General features: G+C 36.7%; 1 protein-coding gene across 1 annotated transcript in view; it reads right to left on the bottom strand.

The window, feature by feature from the left end:
- LOC136877063 (sodium/potassium-transporting ATPase subunit beta-2) overlaps positions 1-24,119 on the bottom strand; it is a 162,483-nt gene that overhangs the window by 12,959 nt on the left and 125,405 nt on the right. The window contains exons 4-5 of the mRNA XM_067150879.2: positions 4,454-4,635; positions 1,195-1,296 (exon numbers count right to left, since the gene is read on the bottom strand). Of these exons, the coding sequence (XP_067006980.1) occupies positions 1,195-1,296; positions 4,454-4,635 (284 nt within the window). The remainder of the gene's footprint in view (positions 1-1,194; positions 1,297-4,453; positions 4,636-24,119) is intronic.

Raw genomic sequence — 24,119 nt, 5'->3', positions numbered from 1 at the left:
TATCCGAGATCAAACTGGACAAGGGGAATGATGATAATGATGATTGGAAGCCAATAGGTAGGGATAGATTTTATTGTATGAGTTATCATCCTCATTGTTCTATTCAGTTGGACATCCGCCTAACTTGAGTAAGGATTATTCAGTTGTATGGGGCCACAATATTCTGCTGAGAAATACTCCAAACCAAGGACGGAACATTTTAGTGTTGAGCTCCATTTTCATGTTGGAGAGGGTTAGACCACTGTTGCATTGATCCCCTTTATTGTTCTAATGAAGTAATTTGTTTACTATCAAATTAATAGTGAAATTGTTATCATTCATTAAAATAAAGAAGTAGATAAGCAGAAAAGATGGCTATAAACAGAACTGGTTAAAATTGGACATATTGTACTTTACCATGTCAATGGTAGAGAGGGACAGAGGTGTGCATTGATGAGAGTGGTCCATTAGATCTGAACTCTCTCCAAGCAGAATATATTTTTTTTTGCTAGTTGTTTTACGTCGCACCGACACAGATAGGTCGTACGGCAACGATAGGACAGGAAAGGCTAGGAGTGGGAAGGAAGCGGCCGTGGCCTTAATTAAGGTATAGCCCCAGCATTTGCCTGGTGTGAAAATGGGAAACCACGGAAAACCATTTTCAGGGCTGCCGACAGTGGGGTTCGAACCTACTATCTCCCGAATACTGGATACTGGCCGCACTTATGCGACTACAGCTATCGAGCTCGGTAGCAGAAGATTTAAAAACAAAATCATATATCTAATAATAAACAAGGAAGAGAGGATTTTAATTATTGCCATATTTATAATTTTTAACAAAGAAAAGAGGATAACAAGAATATTAATTTTGTAATTCTTTCCATGCTGAGTTAAAAGGTATTAATAGATTACACAATGCAATAAAGAGCAGAACTTTTGTAATGTTTTGTAATATACCTGAGTATTGCATGAATACAATACATGTTGACATTAAATGTTAAGAAATATGGAAATATTGCTGCTCATTATAGTTTGTTTTTTAGAACCTGATATTATTCAATGCGGCATGCCCCGCTACCTCATAAGAAGAAATTCTGGGTGCACCCCTAGAAGGACTTAACAGACAAATACAAAGAAGTCTCATCAAAAGAATAGTTTTTAGTATATGTTTCTGATTAGTTGAAAATAAGCTTATGAATGTGCATGTCATCTTACCTCATTCTGAGACCTTGTACCAATGAAGGTTTTCAAGTCCTTGGGCATGTTTTCAGGCAAACTTTCAGTATCATTATAGTAGTCTGGAATCCAGTTGAAGATCTGGAACAAAATACCATGATTTTTAGAAGTTAATAGACACTGGAATAAGGTAGAAAGACAATAGTATTAGAACAATTGAAAAGTATCATGCTAGTTGAAAAGAGACACCCACTCCCACGTTTGGACATAATAAACCACTTGAGAGTTGAACAAAACTCAGAACTTTTGTTGAAACATACATAATGTTTGGTTGAGGGTAGAATTCATAGGTCTACGTACTGGAGGTAATGGTAATAATGGTGGTGGTGGTATTGATGATGCTGCTGCTGCTGCAGAGGAGGAGAAGTGTCTTGTGTTTGCCCTATTGTGTGTCCTTTCACTTTCCATGTATGACCTGATTCATCACTTGTTTCTCTCCTCCTACTGTATTTGTACTGTATTCATAGTTATTTATCACCTGTATTCATTTTTACCTTTGTCTCTTCTCTTTCTCCTAAGCTTATCTGGCTTTCTCTTTATCTATACTCCTCACACAACAAGAATGAAGATGCCCCTCAGTGCATGTTAATGTCTTTCTCCCCTGATAAGCTTGGATACAGAAACCAGCTCATTGAAGTCTGAGAAGAAATGGATAAAGAAGAATTGTGATGTGAGGAGGGGGGCCTATCTATTGAAGACATCAGTGTATGAAGGTGTGGAGATAATCCTTGTCCATTTATGTTTTAATTTTTTTTTACATGTTGTTCTCTCTCCCCATACTGACTTTCCATTGAGTTTGCCCTGTTGTGTTTCTATTCATGTTTCTATCTTTCTAAATTATATGTCTTTATTTGCCACTTGTTTGTTCGGCTATGGGGGGCTTTAGCCTCCCCCTCTGCATCTCTAGTTACATTTAAAAGTTGAAAAGTTTGATTAAATTTTCAAGATTTTTGGACTCAGGAGTTTGATGTTGGATCAAATATGTCAGGTAAATTTATTAGAATCCAAGCACTGATTTTAAATGAGCAACCTGGGCATTTTACACACACTGCTTCAGCCATCAACCGAACTTGTACATTACAAAAACCTGTGATATTAGGCAAATTAAGAATATGTCATGGATTAGCTCATCAGTGACTATGTTTGTCTTCGCTTTTGTGAAAATAATGTCTGCTCTTCAAAGAGCATTATTAGTGAACCTGATATCGGTGAGTCAATAAAAGACCAAATTAAAAGAATTTACTTACTCATTGCGTGGAGACATGTTAGCTTCATTGTACGAAGGTAATCTCAAAAATAAGGTCTCCTATTTTTTTAAATAAATTCATAGACTTGTTTATTTCTACAATGGTTTACATTATTTTACAGCTTGAACATTTAGCTATTTTTCTACGCGATCACCATTTCGGTCGATGCATTTTTGTGGACTCTGTGACCGTTTTTATATACTCATGTCATACCAGCTCGCTGCCATGCTGTTTAGGAAGTTGTGAGCGGCGCTTCGGGAAACCTCAGGAACCAAAGTGCAGAGATCATCCAGGGTGATCTGCCAATCTTCACGCATGATTTGCTCAACCTTCACGACTGTCTCGATGGGAAATTGACGGTCTCCCGCTCCTTTGTTCGTTCGTTGTGAATTTCAGTCCGACCGGCTACAAGCTCTCTACACCACTTACAAACATTTTTGACATCCATGAACGACTCACCATATACTTCTGTCATGGCGATGGATTTCAATCAGTTCAATACCTTTTTTGTTGAAAAACCGAATAACTGCGCGCACTTCACACTTGGCGGTAACATCCAACGGGAGCTCCATTCTCAACGGCTGCCAAGCCAAGACTGAGTGCCTCAGCGCGGCATGCGCATGTTTATATGCGAGCATGGGAAACACTCTTCACAATAATGTGACCAACAGCCACACGAACAGAGTTCTGCATTTATAAAAAAATAGGAGACCTTATTTTGAGATTACCCTCATATTTCAGGAACTAATGTTACATGTTGTAAGGCTTCTCAAACAAATAGAAAAAGATCCAGATAGTGAAACATTAAGTAAAGCTGTTGCCTTAGATGCGGCTTTGAGAAGAGGTGAATTTTATCATTGGTTTGGAAACAGCTGTTCACTCATTGACCCACAATGTGAAATTAAGCAAGTTCTTGCAAGATCCTAAACAATATTTATCATCTGCATTGTCTTAGATTTGCACCATAATAGGAAGGTTGAATAAAATGAGAAAAATACTGATGGAAAGTGCAAAGACATTTTTATTGCAACAAGTGACACGACAGCTTCAATGGTTGAAGAAATCCACCTCTCATGTATTTGTGTCAAGCAAACTCAAAGAATAAACTTGTCAACTAAGGATCCTGAGGAATACTTCAGGAAGGTAGTAGGCTACTATTGCCTTTTGTTGACTTCTTAATAAGACTTCATGATAAATGTGGCCCCCTTTAGAAGGGGTTATTCCCAGTAATTTTTCTAAGTTTTCAGTGGATGGAATTGTTAAAGCAGCAGAGATGTATGGGGAGGACAGTGCAGCGACAAGTGCTGAATTACGAGCAGAAATACAATATGGAGAGATAATTGGACAACGTCTCATCCAGAAGAACATAAAAGGCTGAAAGTTTGCGTATATTAGCTCTATGTAATCAAGACTTCTTTCTCACTGTTACACTATTGCTACAAATTTTTTCCACCTTGCTAGTCATGTCAGCCTTTACAGAGAGAAGTTTCTTGGCCCTACGTAAGCTAAAAACCTACAAGTACAATGGGAGAGAACCGTCTTAATGGCCTTGCATGAGAAAACATGTGTAAGGAAAGGGCAACAAATGTTGAAGATCTGAGTCAAAACCAAGAAGGTTGGATATTTTTAACTGGTCAAATGTTGATTGATGTGAATTGCTAATACATAACTGTCCATAGAGTTAATGTAGTAGTTTAAACATTATTTAATGAAATTTTGTGGTGAAATAAATATCAATACCTTAACTAGCATTTACTATATTGTAACAATTTCCTTAAATGAACTTAGGAAATTTCATCACTATGGAGTAAAACGTCCCAGTTACTCATTTTTTTGTTTTGTGGTATGATATTTTTTAAGTTAGCACCTCCCTTTAGGGAATCCTGGATCTGCCTCTGATGGTGTTTTTAAGGAGCCTAGTATAACTATTGATCCCTGGGGAGGCAAAATAAATCATTCATGTAGAGAGAGTATTAGACAATTGTTGATACCTTATTTATTTTGAGGAATATGCAGGGAGAAGCTCGGTGATAACTGTATTTGTTCTCCTTTGTGCAGTTACCGAAGAGTGATAGCATGACATCACACACTTTCTCGCCCTTGTGGTCTGAGGTGTAGTCGCAAATCTGCCGGTTCTCACCACCAGAAGTGAGAGTGTTTGGCTTTCTGTAAACTGAACAACAATACATTTCAAACAGAAAAGTAACACAAATGACAATAAAGAATACAGACTAACGAACAATTAATGTAATGAACATAGGACTTCAATCAATCAATACTGATCTGCATTTAGGGCAGTCGCCCAGGTGGCAGATTCCCTATCTGTTGTTTTCCTAGCCTTTTCCTAAATGATTTCAAAGAAATTGGAAATTAATTGAACATCTCCCTTGGTAAGTTATTCCAATCCCTAACTCCCCTTCCTATAAATGAATATTTGCCCCAGTTTGTCCTCTTGAATTCCAACTTTATCTTCATATTGTGATCTTTCCTACTTTTATAAATGCCACTCAAACTTATTCGTCTACTAATGTCATTCCACGCCATCTCTCCGCTGACAGCTCGGAACATACCACTTATTGCAGGTTATAAATTTCATCTTCTTTGTCGGTATTGAAGATCTACTTGTGATACAAATTCTTATAATTTTGTTAATTACCACCTATTCAATACAATAAAAACATAGTACAAACTTACATATTTATTAAGATGTTTATATGGTACATGTTTCGCTCCTTTTTTGTGAGCATCATCAGCCAACTATCATTCACTTAAGGTTGAATAAGATCATGAAACAATTCTTTTGGATCAAGATTATTCCTATAAAACCAATTGACAAATCTTATAACATTTTAAAAGTCACACAACAATAAAATTATGTCTAAGTTAAAACTTTCCGTCTAAAATCTATCTAACATTTTATTGACGAAACTCATCTGGTGAACATCTTTTAAATTGTTTAAAAATAAAAAATAAAAAATAAATAAAAAACTTTTGAGATCTGGCTAATTGTATTTATTCATGTTGCTTAACTTGTATGATTGTCGTTAAAACTTCGTAAACTATATTGACAATTTTCTGCAGTTGATAATTGTCTATGTTATGGACATTTGGCTTGTTCTCGTTGCTGGAGTAACATTTATACAAATGTATTGGCATTAATTTTATATTATCAATAGGATAATATTGTTCGTGAACAAACTTGTTGATGAAACACTTTCTAATGTGATATTGGATTTAAAATGTTCTCGTACGTTCCATAATGGCTTGTTGGTATATCTGTAGTGAAAGATAAAAATTATATGTTTATGGTTTTGATTATAATTCTGTATAACTTCTTATTGGAAGAATTGTCACTTACTTTTCTTTCTGCTGCGTAATTGTTTGGTGTTACTCCTAGCCTCTTGAGAACTACTTGTTGTTCTGTTTGCACTTCTTGTATTATATGAGTGAGTGTGGATGAGTTTACGTTTTGGCGGGGAGTGGGAAGGGGAAGTTAAGGTAGGCGGTGCATTGATAGCTGCAGTAGATTGTGGAGGGGATTGTCTAGGAGAAGTAAGGGGAGGAGTTGAGTTTGTTGGCGTCAATAAGCCATTAACTTTTGTCGGATTAAAATGTTTATAGAATTTATTTATATCTGATTTAAGCATTTGTATTAGTTCCGGTAATTGTACTAAGATGGGGTTCTTTATTTCTATTTCGTCATTTAGGTTTTTATTTTTGTTGTATTGTTGATCTAAATGAATGTACATGTTTTTCAATTCCGTCATTTCTTTTCCTTTTTCTACTCATCTTAAAATTTTTAAATCCCTTTCAATAGTTGTAAAACTGTGTCCAGTTTCTAGCATGTGTGCACCCATTGCAGAATGTTTCTTGTGTTTGGCTGCATTTACATGTGTCTCAATTCAATACAATACAATATGATCCACTATTTCATATGGTCAAATATATATATATATTTTTTTTAAATAAAAAAAAATAAAAAAAAATATTTGACCATATGAAATAGTGGATCATATTGTATTGTATTGAACAGGTGAACTTATAACACTGTAATAATAATTGAGACATACGTCAACTTCAATACGGAACCAAAATGAGAATAGTTACATGCATTTACATGTTCGAGATATCTTATCATAAAGCTTCAGCCAGTTTGGCCAACGTACGAAAAATTGCATTCTGTGCACGCAAGCCTATATATTCCAGATCCTTGATATTGATTACTATTTATATTAACTTTATTGTGGTTGAAGAAGATATTTCTGTTCATGTTTTGGGTTTTGAAGGCAATGTTAATATCTCGTTTTTTGGTGGTATTAGTGATTTGGTATATAGCTGGGTTAGTAAATGTAAAAGTTGCAAATTTGGATTTCTTATTTTTATCTGGTATAAGATTAGTGGCCAATTTTATTTTCACCTTATTAATAATCTTGTTAACCATTTCTATTTTATAACTGTTATTGAGTGCCAGATCTTTTCTGAAATTAAGTTATTTCTTTAAACTCTTACTTGTTAGTGGAATTTTTAGGGCTCTATAAACCAAACTAAAAAATGCTGCCTGTTTGTGAGAATTGGGGTGGAGTGACTCGTTTTTAATCGTTATTGGAGTAAACATCGGTTTTCTATAAATCTGGAAAACAAATTTATTTCCTGCTCTCTTTACATTTATATCTAGAAAACTTGGCGAATTGTTCCTTTCATCTTCTTTAGTGAATTTTATGTTATTGTCTAATTTATTAAAAAAATCCAAAATATTATCACTATTGTTCAGTTTATTGTCTATTATAACAAACGTATCATCCATGTATCTCAGCCAAAGGTTTAGTCCATCTATGTTATTCAAAATTTTAACATGTTCCAAATGATCCATATAAATGTTAGCTAGTATACCTGATGCAGGGTCAACCATACCCAAGCACATTTGATGATATATCTTTTGATTAAATGTGAAGTAATTATTATTTAAAACAAATCTCAATACATTTATGAATTCTTCTATTTCACACCTACTTAATTTGCTATGATTGAATAAATTTAGTTTGATTATATTAATGGTTTCATTGATCGGTATGCAAGGGTACATGTTAGTTATATCATATGAACACATTTTATGATGTGGTTGCAGTTCAAATTTATTAAGCTTATCACAGAATTCTATTGAATTATTGATTGTAGAATTATTGTAAAATTTATAGTGCTTTTTAAAAAAATGATGTATAAATTTAGAAGTCTTATACGTTGGGCTATTCATGCAGTTGATTATAGGTCGCATAGGTATATTAGCTTTATGGACTTTGGGCATGGCTCTGGCTGTCGCTATCTCGGGATTCATATTTATCAGCTTCTAACACTCTAGTTCATTAAAGAGGAAAGACGAATTCTTAAGCAATTTCTTTAGATTCCGTTGAATTTTGACTGTAGGGTCTTTCTGTATTATCGAATAGGCTCCATTTGAAAAAAATTCTTCTGTTTTCTTAATGTAATCATACTTATTTAAAATAACTGTAGTTTCTCCTTTATCAACTTTGGTTACTATTATATTGCTTTCGTTGATTTTAGTCTTTAATTCTTTGATTTGTTTAGTGAGGTCGGGATTTAAGTTGTTATTTATTTCTTTTACTAAAGTTGGAAGTTTCTTTTTAACCTCGAATCTTATATCATTTTGTGATTCTAAAGGCAATTTCCCTATATTAGATTCTACTTCAGCTACAGTGGTTATTACGTCTTCTATTTGATGATGATTAGGCCAATTAAATTTTGATCCTTTATTCAGTAAGCTCATTTCACTATCCGTAAAGGTGATATCTGACAAATTTACAGTGGTTGGGATGTTTATAAGGTCTGAGTTAGTCTGTTTTATTCTTGTATTACGTTTTTTGGATTTTGTTTTGTTCTCTCTTAAATGCGATATTTTGTTTTCTAGAGTTTTTTGTTTCTTTTCTAATATACCAACGAGTTTCTCATTAGTAAATTGTTGTACTGATTGCTATTCTAACGGGGTTAAAAGCTCAGAGATTTCTAAGTGTGTACGATAAAGTTGTAAGTTTAAAAATGACTTTTTTCTGTAATGTGTATTTATCTCGCTCTTTAGCCAGATTTCGTTTACTTTGTTTTGAGTGTCTACTAAATTTGGCATAGATAAGTTTCGTCTTTGTACAGATTTCAAAAACTTTGGTACTAGTTTGGATTTTAAGCATTCTTTTAAAAACCATACGTCTTTCACGATCTTACTAATCTTAACCTTAAGATTAATAAATCTGTTCTTAATCTTATTATTAGCCTGGTTGGCCATTACATTGCAGGTTATAAATTTCATCTTCTTTGTCCGTATTGAAGATCTACTTGTGATACAAATTTAGATCAACAATACAACAAAAATAAAAACCTAAATGACGAAATAGAAATAAAGAACCCCATCTTAGTACAATTACCGGAACTAATACAAATGCTTAAATCAGATATAAATAAATTCTATAAACATTTTAATCCGACAAAAGTTAATGGCTTATTGACGCCAACAAACTCAACTCCTCCCCTTACTTCTCCTAGACAATCCCCTCCACAATCTACTGCAGCTATCAATGCACCGCCTACCTTAACTTCCCCTTCCCACTCCCCGCCAAAACGTAAACTCATCCACACTCACTCATATAATACAAGAAGTGCAAACAGAACAACAAGTAGTTCTCAAGAGGCTAGGAGTAACACCAAACAATTACGCAGCAGAAAGAAAAGTAAGTGACAATTCTTCCAATAAGAAGTTATACAGAATTATAATCAAAACCATAAACATATAATTTTTATCTTTCATTACAGATATATCAACAAGCCATTATGGAACGTACGAGAACATTTTAAATCCAATATCACATTAGAAAGTGTTTCATCAACAAGTTTGTTCACGAACAATATTATCCTATTGATAATATAAAATTAATGCCAATACATTTGTATAAATGTTACTCCAGCAACGAGAACAAGCCAAATGTCCATAACATAGACAATTATCAACTGCAGAAAATTGTCAATATAGTTTACGAAGTTTTAACGACAATCATACAAGTTAAGCAACATGAATAAATACAATTAGCCAGATCTCAAAAGTTTTTTATTTTTAAACAATTTAAAAGATGTTCACCAGATGAGTTTCGTCAATAAAATGTTAGACTTAGATAGATTTTAGACAAAAAGTTTTAACTTAAAGACATAATTTTATTGTTGTGTGACTTTTAAAATGTTATAAGATTTGTCAATTAGTTTTATAGGAATAATCTTGATCCAAAAGAATTGTTTCATGATCTTATACAACCTTAAGTGAATGATAGTTGGCTGATGATGCACACGAAAAAGGAGCAAAACATGTAATATATAAACATCTTAATAAATATGTAAGTTTGTACTATGTTTTTATTGTATTGAATAGGTGGTAATTAACAAAATTATAAGAATTTGTATCACATACCACTTAGTTGAGCAGCTCTCCTTCTTTGTCTCAATTCTTCCTAGCCCAAACTGTGCAACATTGTTGTTACGCTACTCCTTTGTCGAAAATCACCCAGAACAAATCGATCTGCTTTTCTTTGGATTTTTTCCAGTTCTTGAATCAGGTAATCCTGGTGAGGGTCCCATACACTGGAACCATACTCTAGTTGGGGTCTTACCAGAGACTTATATGCCCTCTCCTTTACATCCTTACTACAACCCCTAAACACCCTCATAACCATGTGCAGAGATGTACCCTTTACCTACAATTATATTTATGTGATTACCCCAATGAAGATCTTTCCTTATATTACAATGATCCCCAAAAGGAACTTTCACCCCAGCAATGCAGTAATTAAAACTGAGAGGTCTTTTCCTATTTGTGAAACTCACAACCTGACTTTTAACCCCGTTTATCAACATACCATTGCCTGCTGTCCATCTCACAACATTATCGAGGTCATTTTGCAGTTGCTCACAATCTTGTAACTTATTTATTACTCTATAGAGTATAACATCTCTGATTCCACTCCTTTATTCATATCATTTATATATATATATATATATATATATATATATATATATATATATATATATATATATATATATATATATATATAAGAAAACATAAAGGTCCAATAATACTGCCTTGAGGAATTCCCCTCTTAATTATTACTGGGTCAGATAAAGCTTCACCTACTCTAATTCTCTGAGATCTATTTTCTAGAAATATAGCAACCCATTCATTCACTCTTTTGTCTAGTCCAATTGCACTCATTTTTGCCAGTAGTCTCCCATGATCCACCCTATCAAATGCTTTAGACAGGTCAATCGCGATACAGTCCATTTGACCTTCTGAATCCAAGATATCTGCTATATCTTGCTGGAATCCTACAAGTTGAGCTTCATTGGAATAACCTTTCCTAAAACTGAACTGCCTTCTATCGAACCAGTTATTAGTTTCACAAACATGTCTAATATAATCAGAAAGAATGTCTTCCCAAAGCTTACATACAATGCATGTCAAACTTCCCATCTGTAATTTTAAGCTTTATGTCTATCATCCTTTCCTTTATACACAGGGGCTACTATAGCAACTCTCCATTCATCTGGTATAGCTCCTCTGACCAAACAATAATCAAATAAGTACTTCAGATATGGTACTATATCCCAACCCATTATCTATAGTATATCCCCAGAAATCTTATTGTGGGTGGGTATATTTTCTTCCGCAGGCTGTTAAAGATGGAAAGTTCATAGTCATCTAGGTGTGTTTGAAGGAGATCATAATGCTGGCATGTGAAAGTGTTGTGTGTTATTCTGGGAAATTTCACAGGCCAAGAGAATGCATATTATGATTTGAAGAAGGATGTACAACAGAGACAGATCATTCTAGACATCCAATATGGACAAATACTAGAGAGAATTTTCTCTTATAAGGGTGAGTGCTCATTTTGCTTCATCTGTTGCATTAGAGTAGCTTTGGCAGACAGTAATATGGATTTTTTAATTCTTTTATTACTGATTAAGAAAACCCATACATTGTTACACAATAGAAAACAAACTTTTATTGTTTGTTCACCAAGTATTTACATTGAACTGGCCTCTTCTCTAGCCAAGTCTCTAGAATCAACTTCAGCTGTCTTTTCAAAGAGTCCCTAAGTCAAAGCCATCTGCGCTGCGATGGTAGGAGGCAATGCTTTTACAAACCAATGCCCTCTTCAGTATGTAAGTCACTGAAAATTGTCCATGAATTGAACAGGTAATCTCAACACTTGACCAGCTCGAGTGTGTTTGATGAGTTTCGGGTATTGACTGTACCATGAGGTGAAACATTTTGTGGGGTGTCTAGTTGACTTGTTGGTAAACTTTGCTGTTCTTGAAGAGCACTGCTTGGATCTATAATGATGTATGCTGGTTTCATTCTTATCAATTGTAACATTAGTGACCTTATCCTTAATTTGTAGGCTGAAGTGATCCAGCACTTTATAAGGGCCCTCATAAGGAGAAACAAGAGAAGCTTTCATTTTGTCATTCCTTACAAAAACATGGCTCATGTTGTGAAGATTCTTGTGGACAAATGATGTTTTTTTTGCTTTATGGGGATATTCATTAGGCTTCAACTGATCCATATCATGACGCAGTTGGGATATGAACACTGGTAAGTCCACTTCTTGGCTGATATTCGATATTCAAAATATATAACCTGTTACCGGTACTCTGAGTGTTGTACCATAAACCATCTCTGCAGCTGTTGAGTTACTTTCTTCTCTCACACAGGAACGAAGACCAAGAAGAATCATTGGATTTATATCACTCCATTTTTTTCTACCATGTGCCCTGAAGGCTGCCTTCAAGGTACCATGAAACCTTTCAATTTTCCCATTAAACAGGATGATAAGCTGTAGCTCGTGTCAGTTTAGAACCATACATCTGAGCTAATGCACAGAACAGCTCTGATTGAAACTGAGCTCTTCTGTCAGTCACTGTTTGGTACTCAACTCCAGTGCAATGGCTACCTGTCCTTTGCAATCTCTCTCCCCCTCATATAAGGAGACAACAAGCACTTACTAGCTTATGGTGCTGAATAGTGAAGAATGCAGCCCATCCTATACATCAAGATATAAAGCAGCACACTAAAACAAGGGTGAAATCAAGAAAACCAGCGTGGAAGGCAGCTTTGGACCTGTCATGTCCCCAGTTCAATCCCAGGAATGCCTGGAGAGAAGAGTGGAGGATGTCGTCTCCCAGTGGCTTATGTGATATCTCCGACCCCAGCATGAAACTGGCTGGCTTCAGTTTGGCCGACCCTGAACACGATCCGATGTTGTGTTGGTAGGACTGGCGCAGCCTTACATCTAGGGGGATGGGTAGATTCTCCCTGCTGTGACTGTGGTTCTCAAGTGCAGTCTATCAAGCACATAGTTCTAGAGTGCCCCCTACGTGCATTTCCTGGTTTTGCAGAGGAATTCTTTGAAGTAACACCAGAAGTGATTACATGGATAAAAAATTTGGACAATTTAAATATAAAAGTGAAGTCCTGATGCTGTCACCAACTTGTATAACTATATATTTTGTATTATGTTTGTATATTTTGATTGTCATGTACACATCTTATGCTAATAATAATAATAATAATAATAATAATAATAATAATAATAATAATAATAATAATAATAATAATAATAATAATAATAATAATAATAACAATAATAATAATGATCATAATAATAATAATAATCTAGTGATCCATGAGTTTTTAATACTTTTATTACTGATTAAGAAAACACACACAATAGAAAACAAAGTTTTATTGTTTGTTCATTAAGTCTCTGGAATCTAGTTCAAGTGTCTTTTTCAAAGTATCCCTAAGTCAAAGCCATCTGTGCTGTAATTGTAGAAGGTGATGTTCTTACAAACCAATGTACCCGGCAGTAACATGAAATTCATGTCTTGTGCTACAGTTCTTCATCACTTTTAATATGGCTTACTTGTCCATCACACTGTCCAAACGTTACCATTGATGAATAATTGCAAGACTGCCAGGCTGCAATGGTACATTAAACTAAACAAAGCAGACTTGATTATGACATAATCATATAAGTTCTTTCTAACAACTAGAGATGTGAGTTGCATACCGTAACATGATAATGTATCCTATTCCATTACAGTAAGCTGTTTCAGAAATATTATGTTCTAGCGTAGACCCTAATACAAAAGTAACTGTCTGAACAAAATTAAAGGAAAGGTAGGGAGTTTCTGATTGGCTAATGGATATTAGGAAGCATAGCAGCTCCTGCGTAAGTGCGAGCAATAATTTTGTAACAATTTAGAGGCAGTACTGCCATTCCTACCCTGTTACTTGTTGACCAGTTATAGATATACTTTAGTTATTCAAAGTGCTTTGTATTAGGCTTACTGATGGTAATACGTACAGTAACGTAGTTCCTTGAAACTGTTAATGTGTGGTCTTCCCACCTCGCATCTCGTGTTTTGCCCCATGTTGTGGACAATGAGCTAAAAACCCAATACAATTTATGTAGACAAAATCTAAATTACAGGGAAATGGTTTCTTAGAAACGCGTTGAAAGAAGGTACCCAATAATAATAAAAATAATAATATTTTTTTAAATTCTACCATTCATATAGTTCCAATAATGTACATGGTACTCAAATATTAGGTCCTGGAAAGCCATTGAAATTGCCATCCTTGTATCTATCTGTCCTGAAACTTCATCATTGACTGCAACCTGTGAGGCAGTGCAGCAACAGCTGCTATTATAATTTTTACCAGTACAAAAGAAAAGGAATGATATAGAGAAAGAGATGGTGGAAAAGCCACTTAACACAGTAGTTTACTGGTTACCACACATTCCCAACCTTCTTTCTATGGCAAAAGATGAAGATTTTGGAGCATTTTACTGTATACAAGATTTACAGAGTGAGTTGGCTACATATGGGTTATGGAGCTGTTAGCTTGTATTCAGGAGATGGTGCATTCAAACCCCACTGTCGACTATACTGAAGATGGTTTTTTGGTGGTTTCCCATTTTCACACCAAGCAAATGCTAGGGCTGTTCCTCATTTAAGGTCACAGTCACTTCTGTCCTACTCCAGTCTTATCCTATCCCATCTAATCGTAAAATCAGTGTGAGTCGGTGCAATGTAAAAGAACACAAACAGAAAAAAAAATCTGGAATAAACTCTTTACCTAATAAGACGATTTCTTCATCTCTCATTCTGGCAGCATCTGAAGTGTATATGACGCTCATTCACAAACATATTTTAAATGTTGGGTTCCATTGTCTCTTTAACTAAAGATCTTTGGACATCTAGGAATACACAGACCTACTTAGCAGTCATGGCACTTTTTATAAATGAAGGTTTCGAAGTATTAGTTCTCAAAATGTAGATGAGTCATTGCAAACATTTTCTAGGAATAGTTAAGAATGTGAGTGATGAGCTGACAAAAGGGACAGTGGGAGAGAAGAAAGCAAGATGAAGATGAGTATTGCTGTTTATAAGTACAGTACTTACTAAGGTGCAGTTAGGGGCTGCAAGAGGCAGCAGGTATATATAGTGAATGTTCCTCTCAAAAGTTGACCTGGAACTTGTATTATGTTACTTTTATATCCTAATACTCCAACCTAATACTACAGTGTAATGGATACACAGGAACATGACCATTTGTCCCATCCCTACTGACAACATGGAAGTCATTAAATGATTTTCTGTTCAAAGAAGTCTGTATCATCACGCCAAGATATTTATGATAAATTATTCCAATCCCTAACTCCTCTTCTTATAAAAGAATATTTGCCCCAATTTGTCCTCTTGAATTCCAACTTTATCTTCATATTGTGATATTTCCTACTTTTAAAAACACCACTCAAACTTACTTGTCTACTAATGTCATTCCATGTCATCTCTCAACTGACGGCTCAGAACATACTACTTGGTAGAACAGCTCGTCTCCTTACTCCCAAGTCTTCCCAGCATAAAGTTTGCAACAATTTTGTAACTCTACCCTCTTGTCAGAAATCATCCTTTGATCTTTCACAGTCCTTGTATCAAGTAACCCTGGTGAGTGTCCCATACACTGGAACTGTACTCTAATTTTATGGGAGTCATATTAGTGACTGACATGCTGTCTTATTTACGTCTATACTCTAACCCCTAAACACTCTCATAACCATATGAAGAGTTCTGTAACCCAGTGGCGCAGCATGCTAGTTTCCACTGTTACCACTGGTAACAGTTTGAAAATATAAAAATGGAATATTCATATTTAATATTTTTGTTTCTTCACCTGGACATGTTGCGAGCACTCTATTGCAGCAGTTTGCCAATGTCAAAGCTGAGCGAGAGGCTGTTACCACTCCATGCAGTGGTAACGCTTTGAATCTCTTCTAACAGCTAGGAGAGTATTACTGCACCTGCGCCAAGTAAGGCCCCTTTCCCATCAACACTTAGATGTTTCCTACTACGTTCTCTGGTCATTTTATCACAGTGGAAAGTGGACACAAAAGCTTATAACATCGGTGCTGAGCTATTCCGTCCATTCGTTCTGCCACGCTCAACAGTGCATTGTTATACAAGGTGTCTAGGTTAAAGGTATAATAATATAAAATTTAATAACTTGAGAAATAATGGAGATATTTATTGGCGGTTTGTTTCTACAACTAGGGTAACTCATAATGTTTTCTGTGTTCGCTTATGGTGGTGGTAATACCACATGTGCATGCGCGTAACTGCATTGTTCATAAGAAGTGCGCTAGTAACTATGTGGACTCCACAGCTTTCACTCGCGGAGATAAAATCCGTAACACTAGTACAACATATATTTCGGTGTGAGTATGGACTGTTACCAACTGATGATGTTCCCACTTACGTAACAATCATGAAATGGGCCAGGCGCCTTCGAGAATCTGGGACCTTGCTGTCGATGTCGGGCCGCCACGCCAAGCATGCAGTTTCAGAGGCTACTGTTGATTTAATCCATGAGTCCTTCAAGCGGAGCCCCTCATAAGTCAATTCGACAAGCAAGTAGGCAGTTACAGTTACCTTGATCGACAGTACACGATGTCGTCCACAAAAGGTTGCGCCTACGGGCGTACAAACTGCAGCTTCACGCTACGGAAGGCATTTGTGGAGACAATTCTAGCAAAAAATGATGGAAATGAGGCATTCCTCGATTTGGACTGTTTCTCGGACGAGGCTACATTCCATATTTCCGGTGTGGTAAACAAGCACAATTGCTGCATATGGGGATCTGAACCCCCCCCCCACATAGTGATAGAGTTGTAATGGGACTCTCCAAAAGTGAATGTATGGTGTGGATTGTTGAAGGACAGGGTTATTGGTCCATTCTTCTTTGTGGAGCCTACAGTTAATGGAACACGTTACCTAGACATGTTGGAGCAGTATGTTGTGCCACTACTTCCTTGTGACGTGATCTTTCAGCAAGATGGTGCACCATGCCATTATGCGGAAGTTGTGAGGGATTTCTTGAATCGTGAGTTCCCAGATTGCTGGATTGGGAGAAGTAGTCCATCAATTGCTTGGCCCCCTAGAAGCCCCGACTTTACGCCACTTGATTTTTTTTCCTGTGGGGGTTTGTTAAGAATCAAGTGTACCAGACACCAGTTCATGATCTACCAGACCTGCGTCATCGCATTCGTGCAGCTATCGCAAATGTTACACCTACAATGCTGTAGAACACTTGGAGAGAAGTGAAATACCGATTAGATATCTGTCGTGTCACTAATGGTGCGCATATCGAGGTTTATTAGGTATGTAAACAAACATTCTGAGTTGCCCTACTTGTAGAAACAAACCCCAAGTAAATATCTCCACCTTGTATTATTGTGTTACTGTTTTCTATTATAATACGATGTGACTTCTCTTGTTAAAGTGTGAATTTATATTTAATTTATGTTAGATAAGGATAGCCTATAGGACTGCACAATGTATAAAACATTAAAATGAATGCCGTCACTTCCACCTCGAAAATAAGTGAGTTAATGTAGATGTTGATTCCAATAGGGAACCTGAAATATTTGTCCCGAATGAGTAAATTTATAATACCAGTATAAATGGTCCGTTATTGGACATTATAAATTTTCCAGCTAACTCATTCCTGGTTGCCAGCCTTTCGCCCCAGTGTGCTAAGTCAGGTTCATCAGTTGGTAAACAGCACACCTACCAAGACGCATGGCTAGTGCTTACCGTGGAGGCCACTGCATAGGCTATTTGGAGCCACCAGCAGTGCCAATGCACTATGATCCCCATGAGGTACTTCCACCCCATCAAGACAGTAATAAAAACCAAGAGGACTTTTCCTCGTGGTGAAACTTACAACCTGACTTTGCACCCTATTCACCAACACACCATTGTTTGCTGTCCATCTCACAACTTTCTTGAGGTCTTTAGCAGTCACTCATAATCCTGTAATATTTATTACTCTATACAGTATAACATCATCTGCAGAAGCCTTATTGTTGATTCCAGTCCTTTACTAATATCATAATTAAAGACGGGAATTTGCCTATTTGCTTATTTTATTCCTGTGTTCAGGAACGTAGACTTTTGAGATATAAATCCGTTTTAGGGTCTTTTAGCTGTATTTCGTTGGTGTTATTGTGCCTATAAATGCCTATTTCAGGGGTTTGTGCCTATTTGGAGTATAATTGCCTATTTGATGCCTTTCGACTGCATTTTTTTAAAGCCGATTTTCTTCCAGTGCATTATATTGTAGCTAGTGAGCTCGACAGACTTATCTTCTCTTTTTTTCAATGCCTGTTTACCCCACAAACAAAAATGGGAATTCTCAGAAGTCACCAGAAATAGTTCTAGGGAAATTTCCATCAGGAGAAACAAGGAACATTTGACCTCGAAGCCTCAACCCCTCTAACCTCTTAAGACATATGCGAGAACCAGTCAACGTCGAACTATGTTGCACAACCCATATGCCCTGTACCTCCCTTTCGATGTGAACTGTTGTACGTGTACGCTTTATGTCCAGAACGTGTTGTGATTTATTGTGAAGTGGGAGAATAAGAATAAGAATAAGAAGTGTTTTGCGGCAATGCCCAACGAAAAATCATCTTAAGTTCTGCTGGCTGAAGCAGTGGATCACAGGGGATCCCAATATCACTACGAATGGAAGGGTAGTCTGTCAAGCTTGCTGTGAGGAGGTAAGTTCGATTGTTCCTTTTACCATTTTTGTGATTGAGAACTATGATTGCATTTCATTCTAGCATATATAGGCCTATTAATTTATGTATTGTGGCAAGTTGTTTTGTTGCAATGCTGTATTAGTCGTGAACTTTCTTTCTCTTTCTTAATCTGCTTACCCTCCAGGGTTGTTTTTCCCTCAGGCTCAGCGAGGGATCCCACCTCTACCGCTTCAAGGGCAGTGTCCTGGAGCGTGAGACATTAGGTCGGGGGATACAACTGGGGAGAATGACCAGTACCTTGCCCAGGCGGTCTCACCTGATATGCTGAACAGGGACCTTGGTGGGGGATGGGAGGATTGGAAGGGATAGACAAGGAAGAGGGAAGGAAGCGGCCGTGGCCTTAAGTTAGGTGCCATCCCGGCATTTGCCTGGAGGAGAAAATATTTCTACATATTCAGGAGTAAACTGCGTGGGAAACCACGGAAAACCACTTCCAGGATGGCTGAGGTGGGAATAGAACCAACTTCTGTACTCAGTTGACCTCCCAAGGCTGAGTGGTCCCCGTTCCAGCCCTCGTACCACTTTTCAAATTTCGTGGCAGAGCCGGAAATCGAACCCGGGCCTCCGGGGGTGGCAGATAATTACACTAACCACTACGCCACAGAGGCGGACCATGAACTTTCAATAATTTATATTGCTAAAATGTAAATAATCATTAAATTACTGAACGAGCAGTTAGAAAGCCGGTGGTCTCTTGTCACAGAATGGATGACAATTAAATCGGTACTTTGAACTGTGATTCATTTCCTGTGAAAACAGAGATTTACAACTGAAATGCAATTTTTAAATCTCCCTTTAAAAAATCATGAATTCTATTACACGTCCACTAAGCCTTCGCGAAACACAGGTTGCAGATCCAATGTAGCCCGGCTAGGACGATGCCACAGCGTGTTTTACAAAGTTGCCAAGACTATTCTTTACAATATCAGTGAGGTCCGGTTAGTAACCGTTGTGCTTGGGGGTGGGAAGACAAAGAGATTCTCAGGGGCGTAAGCTCCCAGGTTAAGCCTCTAGCATACCCTCTAGTCTTGCTAAATTGTGACAAAAATAAGATTATGGGTGCATGTCACGACAATTTCAAATTAGCGGTTTTTAATTTTCAACGAGGATGGCAGCCTTGTGTGCACACATGATGCAGGAACTATTGCAGGTAACAGAACATAGGTTTCATGACAGCTGACCCGGCTGACCAAAGCCACCGAATAGAAACAAATAAAATGTTCACAAATCTGAGATTTATAGTGCCTCCGTTTTCATTCTTCTTCTTCTTGTTTCCGAATTTGGCCACCAATGGACCACATTGATCCTAAGGCTTTCTTCTTCTTCTTCTTCTTCTTCTTCTTCTTCTTCTTCTTCTTCTTCTTCTTCTTCTTCTTCCAAACCCTCTTCATCCTTTCACTTCTAATCTTCCTTTCTTTCTCAGATATGACCAATTTGGGTCTACATTTTGGTGGTTTCTCCTGGAATGTTTTGATGCTGTCCACTATCACAGATATTTTCATTTAAGAAATTGTGTTACGAGAAACTTCTATTACGCTCTCTCACAAAACTCTTACAGACACTTGAAGTGCGCCTGCGCTGTGAGTGAGTTTCTACATTGGTTGTTCCCCCTCCTGACCCTTCCCCTTCCCTTCTCAAACATAGTCTTAGTGGCTGGTTGCATCCAGCGTTAGACTCTCACTAATTATTTGTCGCTCTCTTGAGCAACTTCTCGGAGTTTCCTTTCGAACCCAAGGCTTCTGGGCTGCGAACATCGGAGCGTAAGTCGTGAGTGAATGTTGTATGTGTGTGTATTGAGTGAAAGGTTAATGCTTGTGGCCGCGAATGGGTGTGTGTAAGTGGATTTGAGTTGTGCTTCTGTGTGTGCTGTGCTGTTTGGATGGGCCGGGTTCGTAGTCCAGGGGCCTATGGCCAGTTGAAGGCCGTTTCTTTTCTTTAATGTTAACTACTTGTCTCTATTATATTTTCTGGGGATAACAGATCTCCTGTTCTGTCTTATACGTAAGAGGCCAATAGAAGTTTATTGGTTTACCTTTAAAGAGTGTTTCAGCTATAATGTTATACATAATGTTGTACATATGTTGTTGTTAGTGAATAAAAGACAAATGGATTTACAGATGGAAAGCTCCCTCACCTCGGTCCACCTAGCTTCCTCTCTGGGAATGTTCCTATTTTCCTAGGCCATTATGTTAGCACCTTCTCACCACTCGGTTTCTAAATTCTTTTCTGTTGTGAATCATATCCATTGTAAGCCCACTTTCTATTGCATCTCCTTTTACCCCTTCTACCCACTTCGTCGAAGCTTTCAGTCCAGTGATGTACTTGAATATTTTCTTAGTTAGCCGTTTCTCATCCATTCTTTCTAGATGTCCATAGAATTTTAGCCTTCGCTTTCGCATGGTGACAGTGATTTTTTCGGTGTATTTGTAGAGATGATCATTTATTTTCCTCCACTCCCATCAGCATTTTTCTGTGGTCCTAAAATTTTCCTTAAGATTCTCCTCTCCTTTTTATTTGCGATCTTGAAGCTCACACTTTTTATTCATAGTCAGGCTCTCTGAAGCGTAGAGACCCTCTGGCTTTACCACTATGCTGTAGTGTCTAAGTTTCCTTTCATTCTTCTATATAAGTAAGAATGCTACTAGGGCCAGCTTGGTGGGTCCTTGGCAAGCATAAAGGACGGATCTCTCCTCTACGCTACTCCGGTATCATTTTACGTCTTCTTTATTAGACTATATTTTTCATCTGGTGAACTCGACACGATACTGCCAAATTATAACTGAAAATCCTTGAGGACATATTTCCATGTAAATGACTAATTCCCTTGTTCCTACTTTAAAGTTCTGTACTTCTAGAAACATCATCTCTAATAGTCTTTTTTTTATGAAACAAATGCATGACATACAGCCTACTAAGCATTATTGCAAATTAGCCTGACTGTAAAAATTTAAACTATAGGGACAATGCAATTTATGTCAATGTTATTATTTTTCAGATGAAATGTGAGAAAAATACCACATAGATCAACTTAGAATTACTGTGATGCATCTGATACGAGTACAGAAATCTGTATCAACGCAACCTTTCTACCAGTCGACTTTGGGCAGCGACCAACAACCATTTTCTTCAGACCTATGCAGTGGAATGTTGGGAGCTAATACGTCCCTGCAAAAACCGGAGCATGTTCAAATTTTAACAAGCTGCTGGGAGCAGTTACCAAGTTGGAGAAGAGTGGCATGTCCCTGGTTGAGTCATTTAGGATTGTAGAAGAAGTTAGAGGAAATTTTGACCGAACCTCTGGGAAGGCAGCCGCTGTCAGCGAAATAAAACCAGATCAAGTGTCTTCACTGAAGTTTTGTCCAGTCACTTCATGTGATGTTGAGAGATCTTTCTCTCAGTACAAAAACATTATGCATGAGAGGAGAACAAGTTTGTTACCGGAAAACATTGAAACGTTGCTTGTAAATTCCTGTTATAGTAGTTGAGTATGTTATTAAATTATAAGTCATTTTTTGTGCCTATTTTACATGTTAGTGCCTATTTAAATGCCTATTTTGGCTAATTTAGAAGCCTATATGCCTGCCTATTTTAACTGTTTTTACTGCCTATAATTCTCGTCTCTGATCATAATATATATACAATATAAGGAAATAAAGGTCCAATGATACTGCCTTGTGGAAAGCCCCTTTTTATCATTACAGGATTAGAAAAGGCTTCATCTACCCCAATTCTCCAAATTCTATTTTCTAAAGTTTACCTATCCAGTCAGTCACTCTTTTGTCTGTCCAATAGCCCTCTTTTTTGCCAGTAGTCTCCGAAGAACTACCTTATCAGAAGCCTTGGATAGATCAATAGTGATACAGTTCATTTGACCTCCTGATTCAAGTTTTCCTGTTATAAGAAGCCAAACAGACAGAGGTATCAAATGCAACTTTAACAGTTTTATTTCATTCCCACCCATTTTCTCAAATTTGATTTCATGAATGACTATTTTCACTAATTTCCAGTTTGCTGAACATTAGTTGCCAATTGGGCAATCCCAAATCCACTTTCCTGAATATGTTACTTTTCAGAATGAGATAAAATTGATGCTATTCTCACATCAACACTTCATTTGTGTTGTCTCTGGATAATATCATGCCTACAAATTGCAACAAAGTGTGAACAACGTAAGAATGTTACCATAGTGCTTTGATGTCAATGGCAAATTTATCGTAGACTCAAAATGCCAGAATGAGAAATTGTAGAATCAGCCAGATGAACTTACATCTAAATTACTTCGACTGGTTATGTACGAGGGCGTATCAAATATATTTCAATATTTCAAACATCTTTAAAAAGCACAAGTTAAAAGTAGCTTTCAAGACCGTTCACACCAATACAAAAATGTTTTTTAATTCTTATACTGTCAACAGCAAAAAATTTTCTAACTCTGGAATATACAAATTAAAATGCCAATCATGTCTTTCAACGTATATTGGGCAAACAGGCCGCAGTTTCAATGTAAGATACTCCGAACATCTTAATGCCCTAAAGTATAATCGCTACTCAGCCATGAGCGAACATTGTAGAGAGAAAAATCATAAATACACAACAATTGATCAAGATTTAAAGATCCTGCATTACGAACAGAAAGGTCCCTTACTTAATATACTAGAGAATATATATATAGATATCGACCAATATAACAATCCTGTCTATAACTTAAATGAAATCAACGAAAAGAAAAATATTTTACTGGAAACCTTTGTCCCGCTCATCTGCGAACAGGTCATTAATAAAAAAGAGTTTCACTACCGACATTCTAGAACAAGACCCGCCCTTCCATCAACACCCTCCTTCCGCGAATCACAACATCCCTCCCTCCCTGCCCCTCCCCCTCCATTACCCCACCCAACCACATCGACATAGATACACAGTAAGCCACACACAGGCTTAGTTGTCAATGTGACTTGAGACCGACAAGGTCATCTCCATTCGAGACGACAACTTTTAGTTACAAGTAAGTCATATGAGTTTTCTTTTCGTACATCATTTTTAACTTGTTCTTCATCCACTCATATATTCCTTTTTTCTCATTACAGATGTTATACACATTTTATTCGTAGTATTGACGGTCTCACTACACTCCTCAGCATAGTGTTTTATTTAACAGTCAGCAAGATCTATTTGACGAGAGGACTTTGCACCTCAATGTGTTTTTAACTCACTAATCATGATCACTGTCACTTCACATCATTACGATTTTTAATTTGTTTGTATATTATGTAATCATTGTTTTACTACTGAAGATGGCCTTGAGATTAGGCTGAAACATGTATAGACTTTGCTTCATCTAACAGATGACTTGACTTGTATTGATAGGAGGATTTTATAAATATTTTCTTTTGTAAAGTATCAAATATAAACGGGAATTGTTTTTTAAAATTTATTGCAT

Source organism: Anabrus simplex, chromosome 7, assembly GCF_040414725.1.
Source record: "Anabrus simplex isolate iqAnaSimp1 chromosome 7, ASM4041472v1, whole genome shotgun sequence".
Classification (NCBI taxonomy): Eukaryota; Metazoa; Arthropoda; class Insecta; order Orthoptera; family Tettigoniidae; genus Anabrus; species Anabrus simplex.
The sequence above is the reverse complement of the archived record's forward strand: the minus strand, read 5'-3'. Positions and strand labels throughout refer to the sequence as shown.